The sequence below is a fragment of the Microcaecilia unicolor genome, chromosome 12 (assembly GCF_901765095.1).
Source record: "Microcaecilia unicolor chromosome 12, aMicUni1.1, whole genome shotgun sequence".
NCBI lineage: Eukaryota > Metazoa > Chordata > Amphibia > Gymnophiona > Siphonopidae > Microcaecilia > Microcaecilia unicolor.
In genome coordinates this window covers 92553515-92578631 of record NC_044042.1, presented here as the reverse complement: position 1 = coordinate 92578631, position 25117 = coordinate 92553515, and the positions used below count along the sequence as shown (strand labels likewise).

The following is a 25117-nucleotide window of genomic DNA, read 5'->3' as shown; positions in this document are numbered from 1 at the left end:
GAGAAGAGACAGCTGAGGGGAGACATGATAGAGGTATATAAAATAATGAGTGGCGTGGAACAGGTGGATGTGAAGCATCTATTCACGCTTTCCAAAAATACTAGGACTAGGGGGCATGCGATGAAACTACAGTGTAGTAAATTTAAAACAAATCTGAGAAACTTTTTCTTCACCCAACGTGTAATTAAACTCTGGAATTCGTTGCCGGAGAAAGTGGTGAAGGCGGTTAGCTTAGCAGAGTTTAAAAAGGGGTTGGACGGTTTCCTAAAGGACAAGTCCATAAACCGCTACTAAATGGACTTGGGAAAAATCCACAATTCCGGGAATAACATGTATAGAATGTTTGTACGTTTGGGAAGCTTGCCAGGTGCCCTTGGCCTGGATTGGCCGCTGTCGTGGACAGGATGCTGGGTTCGATGGACCCTTGGTCTTTTCCCAGTATGGCATTACTTATGTACTTATATATATCCCATGACGCAGGTGGAGGTTTGACAGGGGGCTTTGACAAAAGCAAACCTCTCATGAAGCGAACAACTAAAGGCTGTCCAGAGACAGGTTTACCCTCTACACAGCGGTGATAGGCACTAATCGCACTAAAATGAGCCCTTACTGAGTTGGTTTTGAGACCAGACTGATAAGTGTAGAAGGTATTCAAGCAGGGTCTGTGTAGGACGAGAAAGAGGATCTAGGGTCTTGCTGTTACACCATACAGCAAACCTCCTCCATTTGAAAGAGTAACACTTCTTCATGGAATCTTTTCTGGAAGCAAGACAGACTCGGGAGACACCCTCTGAAAGACCCAAGGAGGCAAATTCTAAGCTCTCAACATCCAGAGCCAGAGACTGGAGGTTGGGATGTAGAAGCGAGCCCTCATTCTGAGTGATGAGGGTTAGAAAACATTCCAATCTCCACGGTTCTTCGGAGGACAACTCCAGAAGAAGAGGGAACCAAATCTGACGTGGCCAGAAGGGTGCAATCAGGATCATGGTTCTGCAGTCTTGCTTGAGTTTCAGCAAAGTCTTCCCCACCAGAGGTATGGGAGGATATGAATACAGAAGGCCTGTCCTCCAATGTAGGAGATAGACATCTGACATTAGTCTGTCTTGGGCCTGAAGCCTGGAACAGAACTGAGGGACCTTGTGATTGATCTGAATGGCAAAAAGATTCACCGAGGGGGTGCCCCACGCTCAGAAGATCTTGCGGACAATGCCCACGTTCAGTGACCACTCGTGAGGTTGCAATATCCTGCTCAACCTGTCGGCCAGACTGTTTATGCCTGCCAGATAAGTGGCTTGGAGAAACATGCCGTGACGGCAAGCCCAAAGCCACATCTGGGCAGCTTCCTGACACAGAGGGCGAGATCTGGTGCCCCCCTGCTTGTTGCTGTAAAACATGGCAACCTGATTGTCTGTCTGAATTAAGATTACTCAGTTAGACAGCCGATCTCTGAACGCCTTTAGAACATTCCAGATCGCTCAATTCCAGGAGGATGATCTGCAGACCTTTTTCCTGAAAGGACCAGGCTCCCTGAGTGTGAGGCCCATCTACATGAGCTCCCCACCCCAGGAGAGATGCATCCGTCGTCAGCACATTTCATGGCTGAGGAACCTGGAATGGTCATCCCATGGTCAAATTAGATCAAATCGATCACCACTGAAGAGAATTCTGAAAGTCGGTGGACAGTTGGATTACATCCTCTAGATCCCCCGCAGCTTGAAACCACTGGGAAGCTAGGGTCCATTGAGCTGAACTCATATTACATGAACTGTGGAGGCCAAGTGCTCCAGAAGTCTCAACATCTGCCGAGCCGTGACCTGCTGAGTGTTGAGCAGAGCTCCAATGAATTCCAATTTTTGGACAGGGGTGAGATGGGACTTGGGATAATTTATGGAAAACCCCAGTAGCTCCAGCACCTGAATAGTCATTTGCATGGACTGCAGAGCACCCTCCTTCGAGATGCTCTTCACCAGCCAATCATCGAGATAAGGAAACACATGCACTCCCAGTCTGCGTAGCGACACTGTGACTACAGCTAGGCATTTTGTAAACACTCTGGGCGCAGATGCCAGGCAAAAGGCAGTACACGGTACTGAAAGTGCTGTGTTCCCAGCCAAAATCAGGATACTTCCTGTGAGCTGGAAGTATCAAGATGTGTGTGTCCAGAGAGCATACCAATCGTTTTCCTGAATCAAGGGAAGAAGGGTGCCTAGGGAAACCATCCTGAACTTTTCTCGGATAAGAAATTTGTTCAGGGCCCTTAGATCTTCGATGGGACGCATCCCCCGTTGGGATTCAGCTTTTTTCGGGATCATGGGATTAGACAGAGGGAACGACCAGTTTCGCATAAGTACATTATGCAAAGGAGCCGTTGCAGCCTCTCTAGGCGGAGAAGGATAATCCAGGACCTCGAGCATCTCAGTCCTGAGCTCATCCTCAACCTCCATAGGGAAGGGAATAGCCGCAGCCATTTCCTGGACAAAGGAGGTAAAGGATAGACTCTCCGGAGGAGAAAGTCTCCTTTCTGGTGGAGGGCAAGGTTCAGAGGGACTTGTCAGAAGAAAAGTACCTGGGATCTTTCTCTTCTTCCTACGAACGCTCATCTTCAGTATCGGACAAGACATCCCTCAGAGAAGTCCGAAACGGAGCCTGTCTCGACAGCGAGGAGCGACATCCTCGATGGCGATGCCGAAAAGTCGACGCCCGCCTGGACTGCGGTGAAGCAGCCTCCACCGATATCAAAGGGAAGTCGACCTGGGTGGCAGCCGACACCGATACCACAGGAGGCACCGAGGTCGAAGACCTCACCACAGGTGAAAGGCCAGATGCCGCTGAAGCAGACTGTACAGAAGGCGCAAGCACCCCCCGACACTGAAGCAGACTGGCGCAGCAATCCTTCCAGAAGCTCTGGAAGCTGGACCCTGATGCGCTTATCAAGAGCCGCCGTCAGACAAGGCTGCGGGGTCAGTAAAGGAGCCGGTGGCAGAATCTGTCGAGGCTCGGAGAGGTTCCGGGCTGCCAGAAGACCAACACATCGGCACCTCCTCTATCGAGGGGGAGCGATCCTCTCGGCGCTGACGCTTCTCGGGTGCCGATTCCCTCGACGCCCCGGAGCTCCCGGCACCGTATGTCGAAGAACAATGACGGTGCTTCTTCGCCTTCGCTTGACGCCAGACATCGAGACTCCTCGGTACCGATGAGGATACGGAATCCTCGCGCCTCTTCGGGGCCAGGTCCGAAGAAGGTCAGTCCCAGGGGGCCTGCAGAACAGGAGACCTCAAGGCAGGTGGAGACTCACTTGATGCCTCACTGCTCCCAGCGCAAATTAGTCTTTCAGCAGCCATTAGCTCCGCTCCTGACGTCGATGCTTCCCTCGATGTTGACGCCGCCGACCTCAGTATCGATGTCGAAGAACCGGATCGAGCCCCAAAAAGCTTTTCTCGGGCTTCTTGAGACGCTTGGGTCCGTTTCTTCATATGAAGACACAGACTGGAAGCTGGGCTATGGTCGGGCCCAAGGCACTGGATACACCAGGTGTGGGTATCGGTACCTGAGATGGTCCGGTTGCACAGAGTACAACGTTTGAAGCTGCTGGGTGTCTTCGATGACATGGAAGGAAAAATGGCTTCGGCGAAATCAAAAGACGCGATTGTGCCAGATAAAAGAAAGAAGGGCACAAAATAAGGGAATAACCAGGCCGCAACAAAAATAAAAGAAAACTTGAAAGGGGAGAAAACTAAAAGCACACTACGGGAACTTGCTTTTTTTAAAAATGACAATAAAATAAAGAAAAAATGAGGAGAAAAAACCGAAAACTCGAAGACTCTTTCCTGGGCCAGAGAGGAGCGCAGAAAAAAAAAAACTACCGCACCTCAACGCAGAGAAAAGAAAACCGAGGGAACGCACTGATGCGATGGGTGGGAAATCAGTCCGCAAATTGCGCGCTTGCCAGAAGACTGGCAAAACTTTTTTTTTTGTATTTTGCTTGCAAAATGCCGATTCCTGGGCCGATGTGGGCGTCGACCCACATGTGAGAACAAGCAGCCTGCTTGTCCTCGAAGAATGAAATTTATCAAGAAATAAAATGTGGTAAGCAACCAATCTTGTGGCAAAGTCAATAGCCCTGAGATGTTATTCAAATTATTCATCTATTGGAGTGTATTCACGTATCAGATGACAGTCTGCTGTATTATGTCCTCATAACTTTTCAAAAAATGCTTTCAGTTGTTTCCTATAAATGATATGTCAGCAATCTAATGAAAGCTGGAATCTGGTTCCACTCTTTTGGGCCAGCAAATTAAAATGCTTGTCTAGTTTCTTCACAGAATCACACACTAAAGTGATGGAATTATCAAATACCTAGCACAGTCTGATCGCATATTGAGCCAAGACCATTGATGGAAGCAGCAGGAGGAAGACCAGATGACATTCGCGGCACTATCTTGATGGGTACTTCCAGTTCCCTGTTGAGAAGAGAGCCTACTTGCAGCTAGGAAGAAATGGTGCAGTGGCAGGCTTTGTCACTCTAGCCCTGCTTGAGCCTCCAGAGACCAATCTCTATTGGAGATGACTAAACCTGCTGTAATACTTTGGATGAAATGAGAATCATAGAAAACAAATGCAAATGGGGATGGATGGATGGATGGTAGAATTGGAACAATTCACAGAAGACTGTTCGTGAAGAGCTAGCTAAACAAAAAGTACACAAAGCAATGGGGCCTGATGGGATACATCCAAGGGTGCTCAAGGAACTTGGAGAGGTTCTGGTGGCTCCGCTGTCTGACATCTTTAATGCTTCCTTCAAGTCTGGAGTGGTCCCAGAGGACTGGAGAAGGGCAGATGTGGTACCTCTGCACAACAGTGGAAGTAAGGAGGAGGCTGGAAATTACAGACCTGTCAGTCTGACCTTGGTGGTGAGCAAACTAATAGAAACACTTCTAAAGCAGAGGATTGTGAGTTTTCTCGAATCAAATAGACTGCAGGACCCGAGGCTTCACCAGAGGCAGGTTGTGTCAGACAAACCTGATTGATTTGACTGGGTGACCAAACAGTTGGACTTGGGAGGGGCGCTAGATGTGGTGTACTTGGATTTTAGCAAAGTCTCTGACATGGTTCTGTACAGGTGACTGATAAACAAACTGGAGCTTGCTCTGAGGAAAGGGATGCTATCAGTGGTGTACCGCAGGGATCGGTCCTCAGGCCATCTCTTAACAGGTAAAAGACAATCACTATTAAAACTTTTGGCATGGCCCTATGGATCAGCATGCTCTGCCAAAAGGAGATTTGGTAAATAAACTACATCTGAAGGTGATTCTTCACCAAAGGTGAATAATGGACCCTCAGGAGTGTTAAGGTCTAGCAACAAATTTGCCAACAGAAGGGTTAGGACTTAATTTTCCTTTACCTAAACTGATACAGATGTTCCCAAGCTCCTCATTGGGTACTGAAGCTGACCTTCAAAATAAAATTATTACCTTGGAAGATATATAGCAGGTGGTTAGTCGAATAGAGCAATCTATTCAAAAGACTATTCCAAATTTGTGTTAGTTTACTCAAGAAACAGTTACTAAAATACTGAACATGAGAAAAAATTACTTGATAATTAGCAATGGACACAAAAACAGATTTTTCTATTATTGCATTACAATCTGTTTCTTCTCATATTAAAAGATAGCTTGATTGTTCACACTAAGTCAAAAAATGATGGACAATCTCTCCTGTGCTAAAAAATCTTCGATTTCTTAATTTTCCTGTGACTCATTACTTAGCACCTTAAAAGATGCTTTGCTGTATTCTCTGGTGGATCGTCGACCCAACTGTGAGACTACTACAGCCTGCTTGTCCTCGGAGAATAAAGGCAACCTCCGGGAAGGGTGAATTCTCTGGTCCCCCAGAGGGATGTGAGCGATTCAAAGCAGGTTCAAACAGCAAAACAAAATCATCCACCACCACAATATTTTGGTCAGCATGAGGCAATAAAACATTAATCAAAGCAAAAAAGAAACATTTGTCATACAGAGTGTATTTGCAGGTCCAGAGACTTCCTAAACAGAATAAGAACTTCTGCCTTCCTATGAACTACTGGGGACTAAACCAGGGCACCCATCAACCACATCTGAAACTTAGAATGTTCTGAAGATGACAGATGGGTCTCCTGTAAAAGGGCTATATCAACCTTGTGACTATGTAGGAATTGCAAAATCTACTGCCTCTTAATTGGAGAGGTCACCCCTCCTACATTCCAAAATGAAATTTTTAAAGGACCCACCTCCTACATTCCAAAATAAATATTTTATATTTTAAAGGACCCAGCTATCCATCATCAGCAGAGGTCACACAAGTAATAAGAATCCTTCCCAGCAGCGACCCCCCAGCCCCCGAGTCACCCCATATCTGCAATTGGAGCCCAGTATCTCGAGACATAGCAACAAAAAACAAAAAAAGATTGTCCAGACCCCCACACCTCCCACCTTGAACTATCACACCCCCCCCCCCCACCACCACCACACAGAGACACCTGCTGCCCTCCCAAACTCCCCCTACTTTAGAAAAATTCAGACCACCCACTGGTGTCCTCAACCTGGGAGCTGCAACTCACTCCCCTTGCAAACCAAAGAATCATAAAATGTAAGTCCAATCTCCACTTCATCCCAAAGTCCACATGGCTAGAAATATAAAGATCAATATTACCAGCATGCCGCTGTGTCTCACCAAAGATACCAAACATATAAGAATAGCCATGTGTGAAGCATTCAAAAAGATCAGTTACATTTAGATGGCCACTTTAATCCAAGAAGCAATCTGCATGGCTTTCATTCCGCATTGGAGAGCGTGATCAATAGTAGCATTCACAGTGATGCATTTCTTCTCCTACTATATATAGTGCCTCCCTTCCAAGAGAAAATGTTTAGCAAAAAATAATCAGTACCTTTGGTGAATTAATCACGGAGAAGAGGATGTAATGTTGGTCATAAATTTAGATGCCTCTGCCACCAAGGTGAACACTTGAGCTGCCCCATTATGAAAAATCCGAACTTTGACCGGGTAGGCCAAGAAAACAGATACGTCTCTTAACCAACTCTGTGCAAAGAGGGACAAAAATCTTCCACACTGCAGAGACCTCTGCCGACTAGTCCTGGAAGCAGAGAATGGTTTTGTCCTCTATTTTAACTGCTTCCCTCCTCACAATGATCGGAGAAATTTCACCTTATGAACATAATTAAGCAGGTTAAAGATTACCACTCGTGGGTGCGCCTTTACCTCTTGGCGCTGACCCAGACTGACCCGTTCTAAAAGCTTTAGATTTGTTAGGAACTGGGCAACATTCTGGGGAAGGGGGAGCCTATTCCGAAAGGATGGGCTCCATCTTAACCAGAGTGGGACCAGGCTGCTGGTATCGGCGTTTAAGAAGGAGATAGAGCAGCTTTTAAACTAGAAATGGGGGGAAGGCCGACAGTCGCTCAAAAGAGCATGGTTCGGGATAAGGTATCTTTCAAAGATATCACCATAACAGGGAAGATAGAGTATCCTGATAGTGAGGTTGCAAAAGAGATTGTAGTAGATCGGGTATCTTTAAATAACAATAAAAATCAGACAAAAGATTGCCAATTAATACTGTCAAGTACTAAGCATGATGTACTTAGGAACAACAAACAGTTTGAAATGTCTATATGCGAATGCCAGGAGCCTAAGAAATAAGATGGGGGAGTTGGAATATATTGCACTAAATGAAAAATTAGATATAATAGGCATCTCTGAGACCTGGTGGAAGGAGGATAACCAGTGGGACACTGTCATACCGGGGTACAAATTATATCGTAGTGATAGGGTGAATCGGATTGGTGGAGGGGTAGCATTGTATATTAACGAGAGCCTTGAATCAAATAGATTGAAAATTCTGCAGGAAACAAAACACTCCTTGGAATCACTGTGGATTGAAATTCCATGTGCAAAGGGGAAAAGGATAGTGATAGGAGTGTACTACCGTCCGCCTGGCCAGGACGAACAGACGGATGCGGAAATGTTTTTTTTTTGTGTAATCTTTTTATTAATGAATAAGTGCATATCACAAATGACAACCAAATTCTGTAACTTCAATACACCTTAGCCAACAGTATACACCATTTGGTATATTAACATCAATTTTTCTTTTTCCTTAACATACAAAATAGACGCTCTTCAATAGAATGTGATGGTCATTACCTAAACATAACATAACTATTCCCAGCCTCCACTTACATCAGATATTTTTGATCCCCTAAACTTCCCTTATCCCCCCCCCCCCCACCCATCATCGGTACAGAACATATCCTCATTAAATTCCTTTCCATTGTTCATACACATGCCATATTTTTTAGAATTGTTGTATTTGCCCTTTACGGATAGCTGTCAACTTTGACATTTGATAGAGATGGTGCAGTCTACCTTTTATTATCTGCATTTTGGGGACTTCTTTCTGTCTCCAGGCTTGAGCTAACGCTATTTTAGCTGCTCCCAGGAGATGGATAACCAACTTATGGCAATGTATAGGGCTCTTCCCCGGACGTGCATTCAGTAAGCAATACTGGGCTTGAGCTGGGTATTTTATCTTTAACATGTCAAATATCATATCTAGAATCTCGGTCCAAAACCCCTGAACCCGGGGACAATCCCACCAGATGTGCCAAAATGTCCCTCGTCCCCCACATTCTCTCCAACAGTCTGTTGTAATCTGTGGATAAATTTTATGTAATCGCATCGGCGTATAATACCATCTATACAAGATTTTATATCCGTTTTCTGCCAATGACTGGGCCACGGTCAGTTTCAACAGATGTCTATATCCAACCGCCCACCACTCCTCCGAGTACTGTGTCCGGAGATCCTCCTCCCATCTCCTCGTATAAAAGCCTTGGGGCGACGAGAGGAGGAGTAATGCTCTATACAGTCGTGTTATGCTACCTTTCCCATCTCCCCCTCTCATCGCTTGCTCCAACCCTGTCTCAGTCAGTTCTAGTTCATCCCTGGCTCGTTTCAAAATGTAACTCCTTAAGCATACATAAAATACCAGATCTCTTTCCTCTAGATCAAACTCTTCCTGTAAATCTTCAAAGGATTTTATTTCTCCATTACTCCATAGCTGTCCTAGTCTATCAAGCCCTTTCTTGGCCCATATTGAGTACGTTCTCTCTTCTTCTCCAAGGGGGAAGCCCGGTGCACCTCGTATAGCCATCTGTAGAAAGTACTTTCTATCTGGAAACACCTTTCTCCTGACTTGGAGCCATGTATTTAGTAAGTGTTTGAGACCCATCGGGACTTTCCCTGCTGCTGCTAAGATCTCCCTTCCCGGGCCCCATAGTATGTCCCTCAGGTATCGGGTCCCCAACCACGCTCTTTCCCAATGTAGCCACTTCTTGCTGTTCCTTGAATCCCACCCCGCTAGAATCCTAAGTTGTGCTGCCTGGTAATACAGATAAAAATGAGGGACTCCCATCCCACCCTTTGCTGGAGTTTGAAACATCATACTCCTTCGTACCCTTGGTGGTCTCTTTCTCCAAATATATGCAAACATTTTCTTATTTAATTGTTGAAAGAAGGTTCGGGGAATCGGCAATGGGAGTGCCAGAAACAAGTACAGCAATTTAGGTAGAAGCATCATCTTTACGGCCTGAATTCTACCTAGCCATGTTATTGCTAGGCCTTCCCATCTGTCCAGCTCCTCGAACAACTCCCTCAGTTTCTTTGGGAAATTTTCCTGGACTATGTTCTCAATCCTAGATGTGACCATTATGCCTAGATATCTGATTGTTTTGGTTGCCCATTGAATTGGATATAATGCTTTCAGCCTCTGGGCCTCATCCTGGGGCATGGTAAGATTAAGTATCTCTGATTTATTTTACATTTATTTTAAATCCCGACATCTTCCCATATTGTTGCAACTCCTCCATCACCTGCCCAAGCGATTGTGCAGGATGAGCCAATGTCATCAGCACATCATCAGCGAAGAGCATAATCTTATGCTCTCGCTTCCCTCTAATTACTCCCCGTATATTCCCATGCTCCCTGATCTTCTTAGCTAAGGGTTCAATTGAGAGTGCAAAAAGCAGAGGAGAAACTGCACAACCCTGTCTCGTCCCTCTTCCCAGGTTCAGCAATTTCGTGTGGGAGCCATTTATTTTTAGCATTGCCATAGGGCTTGTGTATAATAATTGTAACCACTTTAGAAACCTCCCTCCCATTCCTATCTGTTCTAAGACTGTAAATAAAAAGGACCATTCCACTCGGTCAAAGGCCTTTTCCGCGTCAACCGAGAACAAAATTACTGATTCTGCCTCATCAGACGCCTGCTGGATGATATGCAAGAGGCTTCTGATATTATCAAACGTCTGTCTGCCCTCAATAAATCCCGCCTGATCATCATGTATAATATGTGGTAACATTTTTTGCAACCTATTTGCAAGGATTTTAGTGAAGATTTTATAATCAATATTTAATAGCGATATGGGCCTATACGAGCCACAGCTCATGGGGTCTTTTCCCGGTTTCTGTATTAAGACTACTTCAGCCAGTCTCCAGGAATATGGTAACTCCCCTGCCTCATCAAAAGATGTTATTACCTTCAGCAACAAGGGGCCCAACCATTTGGCAAACATTTTATAGAAACGTGCGGGAAAGCCATCCGGCCCTGGGGCTTTATTCGTAGGCATTTTCCTGATCACTGTCTCAATTTCTTCTAATGTCATGGGGATTGACAAGGTTTCAGTCGCTTCTTCAGATAGTCTTGGGAGCCTGACCTCCTGTAGATATTTCTCTATATCTCCCTGGGCTGTTTCCTGCTCTGATTTATATATTTGGTCATAATAGTCCCAGAATATTGTTTGTATCTCCTCTGCTTGAGTTAACAGTTTACCCGTGTCGTCATATATACTCGCTATATAATTCCTCTGAACTTGCTTTTTTAATTTGTTGGCCAACAGTCTACTAGCTCTGTTCCCAAATTCGAAATGTTCTTGCTGGGCTTGTTGCATCTGATGTGCTATATCTAATAATTGCAACTCATTAAGCTGGGCCCTATATTGTTGTAATTCCTGCAACATTTTTGTATCTGTCTGATCCCTTTTATGTGCTCTCTCACTGGTTTCTATCTTTTTTCGCAAGTCAGCCTCTTGCTCTACCTTTTTTTTGGTGGTATGGGACTGTAAAGCTATTAATTGACCTCTCAGGACCGCTTTCATGCCCTCCCACACGTGGGCTGGGTGCACCTCTCCTGTGTCATTATACTTTATATATTCCATAATATAGTTTTCTATTAAAGGTATATTTTGTGGGTCCAATAACAATGCCTCATTTAATCTCCAGGGCTTTCGCCTTTTCTTCTGAGTATCTGATAGCATTGTTAGTACTACCATAGAATGGTCTGACCAGGTACATGGTTCTATCTCCACCTTATCTATTTTGGATCTCATGGTCACATCACCCAACCAATAATCAATTCTCGAGTATGTGTTATGTGTGGGTGCATAATGAGTGTAGTCTTTTTCTAACCCATGAGTGTCTCGCCATAGGTCCATGAGTCCCCATCTTGCCATCCATGCCCTAAAGGCCATACGCTCTCCTTTGGCATAGCTTTCTGCACCCCCCGAATTATCCAATTGTGGGTTAGTTGTCAAATTAAAATCTCCTCCCACAATCAAATTGCCTTTGACATGATCCCGTAGGACCCGCTCCAGTTCTGCCAGGAACACCTTTTGGCCCTCATTGGGTGCATAGACACACAATAGTGTGTAGTACACATTACCTCTAGAGACTATCAGCAGTAAATATCTGCCCTCCTTATCTTTAACTGTTTTATGTATTATCCACGGGTGAGAACTCGAGAGCGCAATCAAAACCCCTTTTTTTTTTTTAATCTTCTATACTGGATGCACAGATTATGTTGGGATAGTGTTTATGCTTTACTAGGTGTTCATGTTGTCTTTTGAGATGGGTCTCTTGTAGAAACACCACATCTGCCTTTTGGCGCAGCATTTCTCTGAACATCTGCTTACGCTTTTGCGGGGAATTTAAACCCCGTACATTTATGGTAACATATTTAAACATGGCAGAATAGTAATGTGATATCTAATTCACTGAGAACCTTATCGTGTACCAAGATGATAGTCCCTTTTCCCTCTCTTCCCCACCCTCCTCCCTCCAATAGCATATTACCCCAACCAATTTCAGCTTCCCTACCCTCCTCCCCCCTCCCCTCAACCTTACCCCATAACTTTAACATCCGATCCCACAATTAGGTCGGAACTTAGAAGGGGGGAAGTGACCCTCTTGCCCTCTTCCACCTTCAAACTCAGCCAAACATTAACTTTTATCTGATAGCCCTCTAAGCACCCCGGGCATAATATCTTCGACCCAAATTAACTTTTCAACCAAATGTCCACAGTTAAACAGACAGCCAGTTCCACTCGCCTCCTCGAGTGTACCGTTAGCCTTCAGCCGGCCATCTTTCACCCAGCCTCCCGCAAACCGGAAATCTCTCAGGTGAGGCGTCCCGCTGACTTCTGGCGTTGCAGACGTCTCTGGCCTACTCTCTGCCATTTCGGGTGGGTTCGCTGACCTTGGAATGGCCGTGAGGCAGCTGGCGTGGACGGCGGATCTGCCTGCTGATCTCCCTGGAGAATCTCGTGGGCCTCTGCTAGTGATTTTATTTGATACTGTTGTCCATCTTTGTAGAATGCTATCGCAAACGGGTATCTCCAACGATAGCGAATCCCCAAGTCTCTCAATTTGGTAGTAAGTGGCTTAAGATCTGCTCTACGCTTTAATGTGATCGCGGCCAGGTCCTGATAAATTTCTATAGGGTACGAGTCCCATTGGAAGTCTGTTGTTTTTCGAGCCGCAGCTAACACTCGCTCTTTTAATTTGAAGTCCTGGAAACATGCAATTATGTCCTTAGCGAGATTTCGTCTATTGGCTCCCAGTGCCCGGTGGGCCCGTTCCAGGTTTACATTTTCTGGTGGGATCGGGTCAGCTGAGTCCGCTAGTATAGCACTCACAATCTTTTGTACCACCTCTTCACTATTTTGGTAAGTCGGGGTCTCAGGTATTCCACGAAATCGGAGGTTATGGCGTCTACTCCTGTTTTCCAGGTCCTCCAGTTTATCATTGATTGTTTGTTGCCCTAGCCGTTCATCGGCTATTTGTCTCTCCAAAGAGCCCAGAGTCTCCGCATGGTCATCCAGGCTGTTCTCCACTTCCTCAACTCTGTGGCCCAGCTCCTTTATCTCTCCTCTGAGATCGTTTCCAAGAGTAGCCAGCTCTGAGCGCATCGCTTTCAAATCGGCGCGAATCTCTTGAATCCAGCCACAGAGTTCTGGTAGTCCGGCGCCCTCCGAGTCTCCGCGGCCTTGTGTTGCAAACAAATCCCCCGAAAACGGGATCTCCGCTGCCATTTGGTCCGCTGTCTCCTCTAGCGTTTGAGGCGCCATATTTTTTTTGGACCCGTCGTTCGCGAATGCGAACTGTGAAAGATCGACGGCGTCCGCCCGCTTCTGCATGGCCCTGACGGGATCTCTCCCCTCCGCTAGTTCTGCCGCTGTTTTTTCCCGGTTGCACGTTGGGTTTTCACGCTCGAAAACGCTAATTATTGCGGTGGGCAGTCGGGAGCACGGCACTTAAGCGGCCATGTTCTCCGATGACGTCACTTCCTCCCCTCCGATGACGTCACTTCCTCCCCGGATGCGGAAATGTTAAAGGAAATCAGGGACGCAAACAAACTGGGCAACACAATAATAATGGGGGATTTCAATTACCCGCATATAGACTGGGTTAATGTAACATCTGTACACGCAAGGGACATAAGATTTCTTGATGAAATCAAGGACAGCTTCATGAAACAGCTAGTTCAGGAGCCGACAAGAGAAGGAAAAATACTAGACTTAGTCCTTAGTGGTGCTCATGATCTAGTGCAGGGGGTAACGATACGAGGGCCGCTTGATAACAGTGATCATAATATGATCGGTTTTGATATTGGCATTGAAGGAAGTGAAACTAGGAAATCAAGTACGCTAGCGTTTAACTATAGAAAAGGTGATTACGACAAAATGAGAAAAATGGTAAAAAAAAGACTGAAAGGAGCAGCTCGCAGAGTAAAAAACTTGCATCAGGCGTGGATGCTGTTTAAAAACACCATCCTGGAGGTTCAGGACAAATATATTCCACGTATTAGAAAAAAGGGAAAAAAGACTAAACGTCAGCCGGCGTGGCTAAACAGTAAGATAAAGGAAATCATTAGAGCCAAAAAACAATCCTTCAGAAAGTGGAGAAGAGAACCAACTGAAAGTAACAGGATAGATCATAAGGAATGCCAAGCCAAATGCAAAGCGGAGATAAGGAGGGCAAAAAAGGACTTTGAGAAGAAATTAGCGTTGGAAGCAAAAATACATAGTAAAAATTTTTTTAGATACATTAAAAGCAGGAAACCGGCCAAAGAGTCGGTTGGGCCGCTGGACGAAAATGGTGTTAAAGGGGCGATCAAGGAGGACAAAGCCGTAGCGGAGAAATTAAATGAATTCTTTGCTTCGGTCTTCACCGAGGAGGATTTGGGGGGGACACCGGTGCCGGAAAGAATATTTGAAGCGGGGGAGTCGGAGAAACTAAACAAATTCTCTGTAACCTTGGAGGATGTAATGGGTCAGTTCAGCAAGCTGAAGAGTAGTAAATCACCGGGACCTGATGGTATTCATCCCAGAGTATTAATAGAACTAAAAAATGAACTTGCGGCGCTACTGTTAGAAATATGCAATCTGTCCCTAAAATCGAGTGTAGTACCGGAAGACTGGAGGGTAGCCAATGTTACTCCGATTTTTAAGAAGGGTTCCAGAGGAGATCCGGGAAATTATAGACCGGTGAGTCTGACGTCGGTGCCGGGCAAGATGGTGGAGGCTATTATTAAGAATAAAATTGCAGAGCATATACAAAAACATGGACTGATGAGACAAAGTCAGCACGGATTTAGTGAAGGGAAGTCTTGCCTCACCAATCTAATGCATTTTTTTGAGGGGGTAAGCAAACATGTGGACAATGGGGAGCCGGTTGATATTGTATATCTGGATTTTCAGAAGGCGTTTGACAAAGTGCCGCACGAAAGACTCCTGAAGAAATTGCAGAGTCATGGAATCGGAGGTAGGGTATTATTATGGATTAAGAACTGGTTGAAAGATAGGAAGCAGAGAGTAGGATTGCGTGGCCAGTATTCTCAGTGGAGGAGGGTAGTTAGTGGGGTCCCGCAGGGGTCTGTGCTGGGTCCGTTGCTTTTTAATGTATTTATAAATGACCTAGAGATGGGAATAACTAGTGAGGTAATTAAATTCGCCGATGACACAAAATTATTCAGGGTCGTCAAGTCGCAGGAGGAATGTGAACGATTACAGGAGGACCTTGCGAGACTGGGAGAATGGGCGTGCAAGTGGCAGATGAAGTTCAATGTTGACAAGTGCAAAGTGATGCATGTGGGTAAGAGGAACCCGAATTATAGCTACGTCTTGCAAGGTTCCGCGTTAGGAGTTACGGATCAAGAAAGGGATCTGGGTGTCGTCGTCGATGATACGCTGAAACCTTCTGCTCAGTGTGCTGCTGCGGCTAGGAAAGCGAATAGAATGTTGGGTGTTATTAGGAAGGGTATGGAGTCCAGGTGTGCGGATGTTATAATGCCGTTGTATCGCTCCATGGTGCGACCGCACCTGGAGTATTGTGTTCAGTACTGGTCTCCGTATCTCAAAAAAGATATAGTAGAATTGGAAAAGGTACAGCGAAGGGCGACGAAAATGATAGTGGGGATGGGACGACTTTCCTATGAAGAGAGGCTGAGAAGGCTAGGGCTTTTCAGCTTGGAGAAGAGACGGCTGAGGGGAGATATGATAGAAGTGTATAAAATAATGAGTGGAATGGATCGGGTGGATGTGAAGCGACTGTTCACGCTATCCAAAAATACTAGGACTAGAGGGCATGAGTTAAAGCTACAGTGTGGTAAATTTAAAACGAATCGGAGAAAATTTTTCTTCACCCAACGTGTAATTAGACTCTGGAATTCGTTGCCGGAGAACGTGGTACGGGCGGTTAGCTTGACGGAGTTTAAAAAGGGGTTAGATAGATTCCTAAAGGACAAGTCCATAGACCGCTATTAAATGGACTTGGAAAAATTCCGCATTTTTAGGTATAACTTGTCTGGAATGTTTTTACGTTTGGGGAGCGTGCCAGGTGCCCTTGACCTGGATTGGCCACTGTCGGTGACAGGATGCTGGGCTAGATGGACCTTTGGTCTTTCCCAGTATGGCACTACTTATGTACTTATGTACTTATTCGCATGTGGCATTGCTCCAGGAAAATACACGTCTGATTCGGGAAGCTTCTCCAGGAGCCCCACCAGGCGAACGTTATTCCTACGCAAGTGATTTTCCAGCTCCTCAAGTTTAGTTTCCAAGCTGCGGATGTATCTACTTGAGGGCTACGATCTTCTATCACCCACAGCGAATGCTTGACTTCGCTCACATGGTGTTGTAGTTCCTGCACATTTATGGAGAGGTTGGTAAAATTTACTTCCATGCTCTCTCATTTGTCTAATATACGTTGAAACTCTCCATAGTCGATTCCATGGCCGCACTCACCTCTGAAATTACTTCTGCAGCCCACGCTGGGGAAAGGAGACGGAGACGTGCTCTTATCCGCCATTTTCACCGCAAGAACTTGGCTTTCTTGTCACTCTTTTTTTTTTTTGCCGCTCTGACAGCCATCTCAGTGTAAAAATGTCTCCAAAATCCAACTACGGAGGTAGCAGAGGCAGTTAAGAAGCATTTGACTGTAAAAAGCGCTACAGAGGATAATCTAGTGCAGTTTACAGCAGGCGAAGCTGGAGATCCCAGACCTCCGTCCTCACTCTGTCCTACACTGTCAATTAAAATGTTGTATTATGTACTGTGTTGGGAAACATCTCAATGCTATTTTCTCTTGTTACTTGTGCACAGTTTGGATACGCATAAAAAGCTGGTAATCATGATTTTTTTTTTTTTATATGTTCTTACAAAGTTCCTGTCTCAGAGAATATTTTACTACATCTGCACAGACTTGGGAACCTAAACGTGCTAGACTTGTTGAGAGAAGTCCTTGTTAAAATGGCTCTCCCAGTTGTCAGCCTGTGCTTGCAGGTTTATTATTTATCGTTCTGGGACTGGAGGGTAAATCTCCTGTGGGTTTAGGAGAAGGCTGCTAACTCAAAGCTCTGACAATCCTCAGTGGGCCTCATTGCTTCACATTCACACAACCCATTTTCAGTTTTCGGTTTTGGCTTCTGCCAAAACCAGGCAATAAGTTTTGGCTACAGTTTTGGTTTCCTAACAATTTAATTGGTTGGTGCTCCCTTAGGACAGTTTTGAGAACACTGCTATATAATTGTTTATGGCAATGCTTCTCAACCCAGACCTCTGGGCACATCCAGCTAGTCAAGTTTTTAGGATAACATTTAGGCCATTAGAGCAGTAAGCAGTGCAAATCTCTCTCATGCAAATTCACTGTGGATATCTTGAAATTCTGACTGGCTGGGTGTGTCCCGAGGACTGGGTTGAGAACCTCCGATTTATAGTACTTCAGAGACTCCAATCACAGGTTAAATGGAGATCACTCCGCAAAAGCATCTGATCAACATATAAGATTCTAGGTGTATGGCATTTCCCCCATATTACCACCTATTCAGTCAGACAAAAGCCTTTTCCTCAGTGCCTACCTGCATATACTCTGCCAGCTCAAAGTAGGCTCTCCCGATCTGGCACAGCACCCAACCAGTGTTGTAGTGATGAGAAGGTAAATGGCTCAAAATATTTATTGCTTCTTTACAGTTGTAAGAACACAAAGCTAAATAACCTTTTCCCATATCACGCAGGAGACTCATCAAACCTTCTAGGAAAAGAACAGAGTTAATACAATGGAGAAAAGAGTTCCTAGCTCTGCATTTGTCTATTAATGCAATCAAGGCAAGACACTGCCAGAGAAATTATAACAGCCATCTATATGCACAACACAGATTTATGCACATAAATGGTTTACTGTGTAAATTATTCTCAAACATTTTAGCATAAATTCAAGCAGCCTATTACAAATTACATTCTATAGGTCCAAAATGGAAAAAAGTTCAGGAAATCCAGCATTACATGCAAGTTACCGATGAAGCGAGGAATTCAGTTATTTATACACAGAATTCATATTTGCTAAGCGCATCTAAAAATGCCAAGTTTTAACTATTGAGGGATTCTAGTACATGGCTTTAGCCACTTTAAGGATTCATACGAGTACTCCTTGTGTTCGCAAAGCAAAACTGCAGGCATTTCTCTCCCATTTCCAGATCCTCCTCTTCCCTTTGAGCTTCCAAAGACTGCTTTATAGCACCAGAGTCAAATTCAAAAGAAACGTCCCCACAAAAAAGAAAAAGAGAATAATTCAATTTAAAACAATTTATTTTATACTGGACTCTCTAGCTCCTTTAAACCCTCCTCTGGAGGAGAATCTAAATGCAAGAGAAAGTATTAAATGTTTGTATGTGGAGAACACGTGTACACAAAGGTTATGTTTAACTGTGCCACTGGCATTGGCTTTAATACGCCTGTCCCACCTGCTGTACAATTTTATTTCTGAAAGGGGGGGGGGGGGGGAGATGATAAATTAGATCTTACCTGCCAATTTTCTTTCCTTTAGACCTTCCAGACTGGTCCAGATGCTTGGATTATGTATTCTTACTAGCAGATGGAGACTGAAAACTTCTGACTTCTGAGTAAGGCTATAACTGCCCTGTGCGCAGTCCTCAGCTAGTCAGTATTTCTCTAACAAAGCTAGATGACCAGCTCCTAAACCCATCTCCCACTATTATCTCTTGAACTACACTCAATTGATCAAGAAAAAAAAAATGTTTTTCAACACAGAATACTTGTCCGTTTCTTGCGTTTTACACAACTGACTCTTCTATATCTTTCTGATTCCACCTACCAAACAGGACTCATCACTTGCAGACTTGGCCAGGTTCTGGACTGGTCTGGGGAGACTGAAGGAAAGAAAATTAGAAAGTAAGATCTAATTTCTCCTTCCTTAGCATCCCTCCAAACTGGTCCAGATGCTTGGGAAATACCAAAGCACTAACCATAAAAAATAGGCACTCAAAGCCCACAGGTCATATTCCCACTTCAAAGGCCATGTCTTAACTAAACTGAATATCTACTTGAGACCAATTTACAAAAGAATGGAAAGAGATGTCTTACAAATATCCTGTGGAGAAATAAGAAGATGCTCTGCCCATGAGGCTACCTGTCCTCTGGTGGAATGTGCCTTAACAGTTATTGGTACTAGCCACCCCTTGAACATATATGCAGAAGCAGTCGTCTCCTTAATCAACTGAGCTATCATTTCAATTTGGATGCCACCATCCTCTTCTGTACCCTGAACAGAATAAACAATCCATATACCAAAACTCTTCTGTCCTCTGAAGACCCTCACAAAAGATTCCCCTGAAATTTAGTTTATGGACCTTGCCCAAAATTGGCAATGTAATGCTCTGGTTTACAAGAGGGGCAGAAACCTCTTTGAGGAGAAGGAAGAAACCGGCCACAGAATGTTTGCTGTAGAAAACACAAAGCCTGCAGCTCCAAGAGCCTCCTAGCTGAGGAGATGGCAACCAAAAACTCAGTTTTTAGGGAAACATCCTTAGGAAAACACTCCCTTAAAGATTCACAGAGAAACTGTACCAAGGCTGACAAAACAAGATTCAAGTTTCACAGGGGACAATGAAGAGGGTGAAACAGCTCAACTCCTTGCAGAAATCTAACCACATCTGGATAGGAGGCTAACACCTCATTCTGCACCAATCCACAATAACACGCCATCACCATCATCTGCAACTTGAGGGATGGCAACATTAAACCTCTATTGAGAGCCTCAGAAGTATAATGTTATGATATGGACATTAAACCTCAAAACACCCAAATGTACACCAAGGAGGTAGAGAACTTGAGCAATTTTAGCAAGGAAATAGCTTTCTCCAAAATCCTCGCTTCCTCAACTGCACCTTCTCAAGTGCCGAGCCCTAAGAAAAAATGGAGATGGGTCTGATAACTATATTGGTTCTTGCACTGTGAGTCTTTAAGGGATCCCTGGCAGCCAGCCAAACAAGGTCTCTGTATCAGGGCATTCTTGGACAATTTAGGGCGACAAACGCTACCAGACCCTCGTGACTCAATTCTCTTAATGATCCAGCTCAACAGGAGTCAAAGCAGGAACACAGGGAAAGGCTCCGCATGTCCACAACAGGACTAGGGCAATGACCATCTCTGACTTCAGGTCTCTCCTGCAGTTAAGAACAAGAAAACTTTCTCATTGGCCTCTGATACCATGAAGTCCATCACCAGCTATCCCTAGGTCCTCACTATGCTGTCAAAGGCCTGCAGACCCAGGCTGTGTACCCCGAGATTCAATATGTGCCTGCTCAGAAAATCCACCTGAACGTTTTCCACACCCACAATGTGCATCGTAGACAGATCTGACAAATGACTCTGCCCAAATCATCAACAGGTCTGCTTCTTCTGCCAGTTGTGGACTCTCTATATCCCCCTTGCTGCTTCATGTAAGGCACTGCCATTGCAGTGGTTTTGTCTGTTCTCGGTTGAATTATTGCAATGTGGCATATGCCAGTCTTCAGAAGATCGCAATAAAATTTTATTTATTAGGATTTATTTACTGCCTTTTTGAAAGAATTCACTCAAGGCAGTGTGCAGTAAGAGTAAATCAAACATAAGCAATAGACAATTACAACAGTAAAAATCAAATAATACAAAATATGGCACAGTATACTACATACGTCAACACAATATATAATAGAACATTTTAAACAACAGCTTAGGGTATACGCAAATATGGAACATATAGATAGGTAAGAAAATAAGAGGAGTTAGGAAATGAGGTGACTAATTTAAAGAAAGTTGAGCATGAAGTCAGAGAGATGTTTAAATGCTGTCTCAGCTAGGGTAGGTGTGGATAAACATGTCCTGCTGCACTATGTGCAGCCTGTGTCACTCCTTGTGTGTGTGTGTGTGTGTGTGTGAATAAGAAGTTAGTTACTTCTTCCATTAATGGCCTGGTTGAAGAGCCAAGCTTTCACCTGCTTCTTCAAGTAGCGATAGTCTTGCGTTAAGTGGAGCCTCAGTGTGGGGGCTACTCCAAAGAAGGCACACTTGCGGGTATCACATCGTGTAATATCTTTAGGAGAAGGAGTGCTTAGGGTTACCACCTTGGGAGGACCTTGGTGTCCTTCGAGGTGTGTAGACGGTCATCCCGTTCTTCAAGTACTTGGGGCCATTTCCTTTAAGGGCCTTGACCATCAGACATAAGAGTTTTAAATTTAGCCCTGTATTGTACTGGTAGCCAATGAAGTTTTGCAAAAATGGTGTAATGTGGTAACGTCGCTTGCAACCTTCTATGAGTCTTGCTGCAGCATTCTGAATCAACTGGAGATGATGCTTACCCTTTGTAGTCAGACTGTTGTACAGTGCATTACAGTAATCCAGTCATGATGTTCTCATGGAATGAACAACTGGGATAAGATTTTCCTTCTCAATGTAAGGAGAGAGGCAGCGTAGTTGTCAAACAGTAGAAGCGGCTCTTGAAGGTAGCTTAGATTTGGGGAATCAAAGTATTGAATCTAACTGTATTCCTAGGTTCCTGACTTGTGATCTAAGCGGGAGTTCGTACTTCCAAAATGAGATTTTGATGTCAGGTACGTGTCCACTTGTGTTAGGGACCCAGAGAAGCTCAGTTTTAGTTGAGTGAGGGCAAAGTTTGTGATGCTTAGTCCATTTTTGAACTGATGTTAGACAGATAATCAGTTTATTCAGGGCTGTAGGTAAGTCAGGTTCAATGGGTATGAGCAAGCTGTACATCATCCACATAGATGCAGAACTGAGTGTCCATTGATCTAATCATCATGGCTAGTGGCTTGAGGTAGATGACTACAGACCCTTCAAAATACTGTGGCTTGTCCGTGTTGCTGCACAGGGCATTCAGATCATGTCACCCCCTCTTCTTTTGAAGCTACACTGGTTCCTTTACACTTAAGGATCCAATTCAAAATTCTTACTCTGGCCCACAGAGGTTTGCCTGATCATTTGGCATCATGGAGCACGCCCTACACCCCAACCTGTTGTCTGTGCTCCCTCAATGATCATAAGCTTGTCTTACCAAATCCTAGGCAGGCCTATTATGAAGTGGCAAGAAAAAGTGCTTTTTATTTTATGGCTTCATTTCTCTGGAATGGCCTTCCCCTGCATATTGGAACTGAGCCCTTTTTGAAAACTTGTAAGGTGGCCTTGAAAAACTTTTTTTTTTTTTTTACCAAAATTAAAAGTGGCCCTGTAAATCAGAGCAGTAGTGCCTGATGAGTGTGCAGTAATAATGCTCATTTATCCTTTGGTGTGGTTTGTTTCTTTCCTTTTATTATTGGCATTTTCTTCCAGTTTTCAAGTTTGTTTTGTTCAAAAACAAACAAAAAAAAGTGATTCATCAAGTTGAAATAAATATAAACATAAATAACACTTACCATTTTGCCATAGATCAAAGTTTGAAACATCTGAAAGGCTAGGCGAATTGCCCTAGACTGTTAATGGGCCATTGAGATGACTCCTACATCCATAAGCCCTGTGCCAAATCCCAGCTAACAAACTCCCCGAACTTTGAGACTGGTGTCCTCATTACTACTGTCCACACTGGAGGCTCCACTCACACTCTGTACCAAATTGGGTGTGTGCAACCACCATTTCAAGCTTTTCCGTGTTCTTCCTCTAAGTGGACAATGCACATTCAACCTCTCTGCCTTTTTTTTTTTTTGGGGGGGGGGGGGGGGGTGAGGACACACCAACATGACAGCTGGGCCTCCGAAGAGTATGCATATAAGCCCTAGCCCATTGTAGCACTTCCAGAAATGCTGCCATTGGTCCTAGCACTTTTAGGTAGTCCCTGACTTGTGAAGTCCTTTCTCCAAAGATAAGGCAAATCTGGTCCTGCAATTCTTTTACTATGACCACTGCCAGAAAACATTCACCTGTGATGGCCTCAGACTGCTTCTGGCCAGACTGACCACCCAGCCCAAAGGTTCTAGGGACTGCACAACCCCGGGTTCTTATCCACTTAAATTGATGGGATTTGAATAAATTAACCAATCAAACAGATAGAAATGTACTATGAAACCCTGTTTGCACAACACTGGGTATTCTTGTACACTACAACTACTACCACCACCATTACCTTTCAAGAACGTCCAAGATGCTGTCGCAAGGCCAAACGGCACCATAAAGAACTGAAGGTTCTAAAACTGAAGCGAAGGAACATCTGATAGCCCTGTCCGATGGGAATATGTAGGTAGGAATCTGTCAAACCCAGGGAGGTAAAGAATTCTCCCTACCTGGCCGCTGCTATGAATGAATGCAGCATTTCCATGTGAAACCTGGGTACCTTAAGAGCTCTCATGGTCCAGACAGGGTCAAAAGGTCCCCTCTTTCTTGGGAACCACCAAATAAATGGGATATCATCCAGGTCGTATTCTAATCTCTAATCTGGCACCATTGCCAGCAGAGAGATTTACTGTGCCCCTGCTTTCAACCTGGACTGGCAGGGAGACTCCAGGAAGGTGTAAGGCACAGAACAAAACTCCACAGCATACCCACCTTGAACAACCGTCAGAATCCACTGATCTGAGTTAATTTGGGCCCACCCCCGATAGAAGCCTCATAACCTTGCTCTGACCACTACCAAAGGATTGGCCCTGACACCTTCAATGTGATTCCTTGGGGTGGTCTGGAGCAACCACCCTAAAGCCTTGACCACCTCTGTGACTGCCTTGAAAGGCCTGTATCCTCCGAAGTCTATCCCTCTTTGGCCATCACTGATCCTATCAGGATGATAATAAGCCCCTCAAAATCGGCTTTCACCTAGGCTCTGTACCACCGTATCCAACTCCTCTCCAAACAGGGTTCATAAGGGCATAAGAATAGCCAAACAACCAGATCCACTAGGTACAAACCATCAGCCAGCTTATCCAAAAACTTGTTCAGCTCAACAAAAACATGCTTGAGCTACCAAGTCCAAATCGACACCTACAGGGTCAGAGCAGCGATGCTAAAGCTCCTCTTGAGAAGGATCACCATTCTGTAATCTTGAGGACTTTACACACAGCGTCCCCTTCAACTGGAATAATTGCTTTCATAATAATTGCTAACATAACTGCATCAACCTTGGGGTCAACCTTATGTGCATCTCAGGTGCAACACCCGCAGGGCAGAAAGAAGCCTCCATAGACCTCTGCCCCTTATAAGGAACCCAAGGAGAAGGAGAAACTTGTTTGTTTAAATCCAGTCAGAATTCACTGCACAGACCCCAGGCACCCCATCGGAGCGCCCCACTGGTTAAAACAAAATGCACAGGGTTACTATGTTTACCATCCGCTGGAGACTGTGAAATGAAAACCTGCTACGTACTGCACAAGACAGTCATAGGCTCACTCAGAAGTTCTCAGTCTAGAGTGGTCTGGAGAGATGCTAAAGAAGGATTAACTTAATTTATCAACCAGGAAAGCTGCTGCTCTTACATCCTAGACTGGTCATCGTACAGACATGAGATAGGTCTAAACCTCTGCTCTTTTGCTTGGTGGAAAGCAAACATATCTTTCACTGAGAAAGAGAGAAATTAAGCATGTACCTGCTGCTGCTTTCTGTATGGTAAAGGCCTGAATCTGTGGTGCCATAGAGATTTTCCCTTCTGAAATAGAAGAGTCCAGTTTAGAAATTTCCAGGCTGTCATTAATATTTGGCTGCGTTATTCCTCCTTTATTCGGCTTACTTTTTGTCTTTCGATTAGGAATTTTAGGTGGGAACTTCATTTTTAATTTTTTGCTGTTCTCCTACAAAAATAAATAAATAAAGGTTTCACAAACATAACTAAACAGAAAAATAAATAAAATAAAAACTCATTTACCATAATTTGCCTTTTTATATTACAGGCCTCACAGTAAGTAAATATGATTGCATACAGATTCTATTCAAATTTCAGAATATACCAGGTTTTGTAA

At 44.5% G+C, this 25117-nt stretch overlaps 1 protein-coding gene across 1 annotated transcript in view; it reads right to left on the bottom strand.

Moving 5' to 3' along the window:
• The window catches only part of CDC27 (cell division cycle 27), a 456933-nt gene that overhangs the window by 209496 nt on the left and 222320 nt on the right, over window positions 1–25117 (bottom strand). Inside the window, exons 11-12 of the mRNA XM_030220526.1 lie at window positions 24748–24949; window positions 17747–17919 (exon numbers count right to left, since the gene is read on the bottom strand). Coding sequence (XP_030076386.1) covers window positions 17747–17919; window positions 24748–24949 — 375 coding nt within the window. The remainder of the gene's footprint in view (window positions 1–17746; window positions 17920–24747; window positions 24950–25117) is intronic.